Source organism: Lactuca saligna, chromosome 1, assembly GCF_052625555.1.
Source record: "Lactuca saligna cultivar CGN05327 chromosome 1, ASM5262555v1, whole genome shotgun sequence".
Lineage (NCBI taxonomy): Eukaryota > Viridiplantae > Streptophyta > Magnoliopsida > Asterales > Asteraceae > Lactuca > Lactuca saligna.
The window spans coordinates 160,360,017-160,364,432 of NC_136417.1; the positions used below are offsets into that span (position 1 = coordinate 160,360,017).

Below are 4,416 nucleotides of genomic sequence, written 5' to 3' on the forward strand. Positions count from 1 at the left end.
AAAAAAAAAAAAAAAAAAAAAAAAAACAACCACAACATAACAAAGTCAAATAATTATATCAATATCTTTCCCATATCAAAACATTGGGTCACATGGAATATGGAAGTTGGTCTATATACAACTATTAATCTAATTAAATATGCACATACTAGTAAACAAAAATCAAATTATGCAACGTTTACTATTCATTTTTTAATTTAAAACACATTGATAGATGACAATATTTGCTTTTATTTCAACATCGACTTCCAATACACTTACTGTTTAATCAAGTATTTTGACATCCAATTTCAATATCACTTCCTTAATCCACTTCTAAATTCAGATACCCTTAGCAAAATCAATAGCATCCTTCCCATTATATGCTTTGCTAAAAAAATGATTCACATAATCCGAATACAAAACTTGCTTATACAAAGCCTTCTCCCCTCTCTGAATCACTTGTGGCAATGGGCCAACGATTTCACTTAGACTTGGGTTCACAAAAATTGGCACTGATATCCGATCACTGTGTCGATTAGCAACCACACGATGTTCTACACTCTTGTATCGACCATTACTCATGATTTGAAGAGCATCACCCACATTTACAGTCAAAGATCCCTTTATAGGAGGGACATGAATCCAATTGTCACTTTCAAATTTTTTAACATAAAGTCCCCCAACTTCATCTTGAAGGAGGACAGTTATGGTTGAAAAATCTGAATGACTACCAACACCAGTTGCAAGCTCAGGTTCAGGACATATGGGATAGTAGTTTAGGGTTATTCGCCTTAAGCCCATAAAAAGTTGTTGATTTGTTTTGTCAAGTTTTGGTATACCTAATCTCTTTATTAGCACCGATAATAGCCTCTTGATAAGTGATTCGGATTTGTTCATGTATTCCAGAAGTTGATACCTATATATGAAACAACATACAATGTTAGATATATTTGAACCTTTTATGTTAGAATACATCAATTTAATTTTCTTGTTACTAGGTAAACTTAACATGTAAAATTAGAAATATATGTCACAATGAAACATGTTCAATGTTGTCCATGAGAAAATAAATGTTCATATAACCTCCTAAAGTGATATATTAATTGAAATATTACTAATTCTTATAGTAATAGCTTTGCAGCACTCTATCACTGCTCAATATATTATTTATTAAACAAATTTAATAAAAATAAATATTTATCGAAGGGTTAATCGAAAACAATTTGACTATTTTGCAACATATATAAATAAAATAGTCACTTGATCACTTCACGTTCCATTGATCCATCAACAATTTTTTTTCTTTTATTAACGTTCTTAAATATATTAAATGGATGATAAAGATGTAGCATTGCACCTAACATCAACAATGCCCGTTCGCGTTTCTATCAACAGTAGAAGACAAAGAAAATTATTAAATGGATGATAAATTTTGTTGGGTTAATAACTAAAATATCAAGATTGTCGGGTTTCTGACCCTATACGACAAAATGATTAATATCAAATGAATAAAAAGTCCCCTTGACTTTTTTGTGAAATTACGTTATAAAGTTACATAATAAATACTAAATTGAGAAGTCTTTTCTGCGAAAATATGTTAAAAAATGATCATTTATGATAGTCCAACTTACCGACAAACGTGGGGCCAAAATTCAATGGCTTCATCGTCAGACACATATGCACAATCTAAATTATCTTTCCAATCCAAAACCTTATCTGCTTCGGGTGTAAAACTCCTAAGGTACTCAACATTTTTCGCAGTTCCATCCTTGAATAGATACTTCGTTTTCTCTTCTACAGGCAACCCGAAAAACTTATGTGCTGCATCTTTCACATCCTCCATCATGCTTAGAGGTATTCCATGGTTAACAATTTGGAAGAAACCATGGTTCTCCGCTGCATCACATATCAATTTCATTACCTCAGGATCTTCATAATTCGACATGTCAATGATTGGGATCAACTCCTCAGATAACACTTTGCTCATGTCAAACCGTTTTTCAAGAGGTTGAATGAATAACTCCGGTAAAGTGTTGATTTTGAGGTCTGATAGACCCTTAACACCATGGCCTTCATCGATAACAAATGTTTTGAGCTGATGCATATTGGTAAGCAATGGTTCCATTTAAGTCAACCTGATGTAAATTTAAACGAGTAAGGAATTGTTACACAAAATTTTTGGGAGACTGCACCCATAGTCATATGTTAATCTATTATCCAATATTGTTTTTGGCTAACAGATCCTAAAATATAAAAGATAAACAACTAAGAAAAGAGTTTTGAAGTTACCTTGTAGGTCTTGAGCCTCTTACAACTTTAATGGACAAATTACAATGTCATATAAGCAATTCAAGGAAAGCAGTGTTATATATATATATATATATATATATATATATATATATATATATATAGAGAGAGAGAGAGAGGGGTAAAAGATATAAAAGATTAAGAACTTTAAAAACCAAGGGTTTTTTTTTTATAAAGGTATTTTAATCTATTTTAATATGTTATTTTAATTTAATTTTTTATATATAGAAAAAAAAAAGGATATAATGGTTATTTTCATCTCTAAACTTAAAATATCTAAGTTTGATTTGTATCAAGACACTTTGAAACTTTTTTTTTTTTTTGCTAGAAACTTGTTCCAACCTTTTCTAACACACCCACCAGCATAAATGAAACATCCCAAAAATACAGACAAAAAATTTCGTTTTAAAGTCACTAATAAAACCATAAGCATCATTCATCATCTAAAAATCATAAATCGTGTATCATAACATCTGTCAAATATATCAGAGTACAAACATCCTAGGCTGAACAAATGATGTGTGCACTGCAATCATCCCGAGCTCCTCTTTTGAAAACCGAAGTACATGTAACCAAAACTAAAAAGTGTAAGCACAATGCTTAGTGAGTCTCCCCAATCTACCACATACCATAAATATAACATGCAACTAAGAGATACGGGCCTCGCCCACTCTCATGGAGATTCTAACCCCGCCCATAGTCTGTTGTCTTGAAGATTCGTGCCCCGCCCACACTCTACTGTCTAGCAGCTTCTGGCCCCGCCCGCACTCTGCTACTAACATTCATACAAGCATCATACAAACCACAAGTACATATATTCCTAACAAGCAATCACATATCTCTATTTAGCTAATACTACGAGATTCGGGGACCGCCCACACTGAGCTGCTTTGAGATTCGGGGACCGCCCACACTGAGCTGCAATCACATATCTCTATTTAGCTAACAAGCAATCACATATCTCTATCTATCAAATTGTCACATAACTATACTCTAATAATAGTATGAGATTCAGGCCTCACCCACACTCAACTGCTATGAGATTCAGGCCCCGCCCACACTCAGCTACTAACATATCACATATACGGTCCGACCTTGGTGCCTTCGACCCGTTCCTACTGAAAAGAAGCTCACCTCACACTGTTGTAGTCCCGAGATGTAACATCCGGAATTTCGGATACATTAATGTGTGTTTAACCTTGATTTTTATAGAGTGACTAGACGAGCCATGAATCTGACTCACAGAGTAGGGCCGAGTTGCCAGCGTGGAATTAATGAGTGGACTCGACGAGTCAGAGAGCTGACTCGCCGAGTAGGTGCTGGGTAGAGAAACCCTAATTTCTCAGGGGTTGGGGCCTATATAAGGGAACTTATAGCCTCATTTGCGACTCACCTTCACTGATAGTAAACTCTAACGTCCTTTTGAGCTATAGAGTGTGAAAGGAGTTAATTTCGGGGTCTTGTGGTACATTTCTTTTGAAAATGAGGGAAGGAGTCATCAAGGAAGAAGAAGGGGGCCAGTAGATCATTGTTATTTCGTCCAAGAGCTTCTAGGGAAGGTAAACAGTCCCCACCTTTCTCCTTGTGGTGATTAGATCTTATGTTTTGATGACTAGGGTTTTCTATCACCTTTTTGTTGAGATATGAGTACATGGAGTCCCTTTCTAGGTCTAGACTTCAGATATGGACCATACGAGGTCCAGAGGATCCAAAGGCTCAAGCTTTATTCAGTCACTTAAAGAGTTATTGTGTTTTGGTGCCTTTTTGGAGCATGCATTGACATTATGAGCCTTATATGCCATGTTTGAACATAAAGCTTGCAGCTCTACTTGGGAATCGACCCTTAGAATGGTAGATCTAGTGTTTGGAGTGATAGATCTGCCTTAAATCGTATAAATGAGGAATCTAATCGAAGGGACTCGCCGAGTCCATGGCTTGACTCGACGAGTCGGTGAGGGTTTGTCCCAATGGGTTTGATTGTGCGATAACTTGGCGAGTTGGGGGTCAACTTGACGAATTGAGCTATACTTTCTTGAGACGTCTGAGGAAACGAGGGGACTCGACAAGTCATAAGAGTGCACTCGATGAGTTAGGTCAAAGATGGACTAATGACATGAGTTTGACTTC

At 35.6% G+C, this 4,416-nt stretch overlaps 1 protein-coding gene across 1 annotated transcript; it reads right to left on the minus strand.

Annotated features, from left to right (window-relative positions):
* Positions 1 to 213: 213 nt before the first annotated feature.
* Positions 214 to 2,365, minus strand: LOC145045758 (bi-functional coumaroyl CoA and feruloyl CoA ortho-hydroxylase F6H2-1-1-like). Its single transcript, XM_078994081.1, has 3 exons — positions 2,272 to 2,365; positions 1,614 to 2,117; positions 214 to 898 (listed from the first exon to the last, which is right to left on the minus strand). The coding sequence occupies exons 2-3, from the start codon at positions 2,105 to 2,107 to the stop codon at positions 322 to 324; spliced, it is 1,071 nt and encodes a 356-aa protein (XP_078850207.1). The 5' UTR covers positions 2,108 to 2,117; positions 2,272 to 2,365; the 3' UTR covers positions 214 to 321.
* Between the last annotated feature and the right edge of the window lie 2,051 nt (positions 2,366 to 4,416).

Coding starts and splice junctions, on each gene's coding strand:
- LOC145045758 (XM_078994081.1), bottom strand. CDS start 2,107: ATGGAACCATTGCTTACCAATATGCATCAGCTCAAAACATTTGTTATC. Junction 899..1,613: donor TTTTGGCCCCACGTTTGTCG/GTAAGTTGGACT, acceptor TTTCATATATAG/GTATCAACTTCTGGAATACA.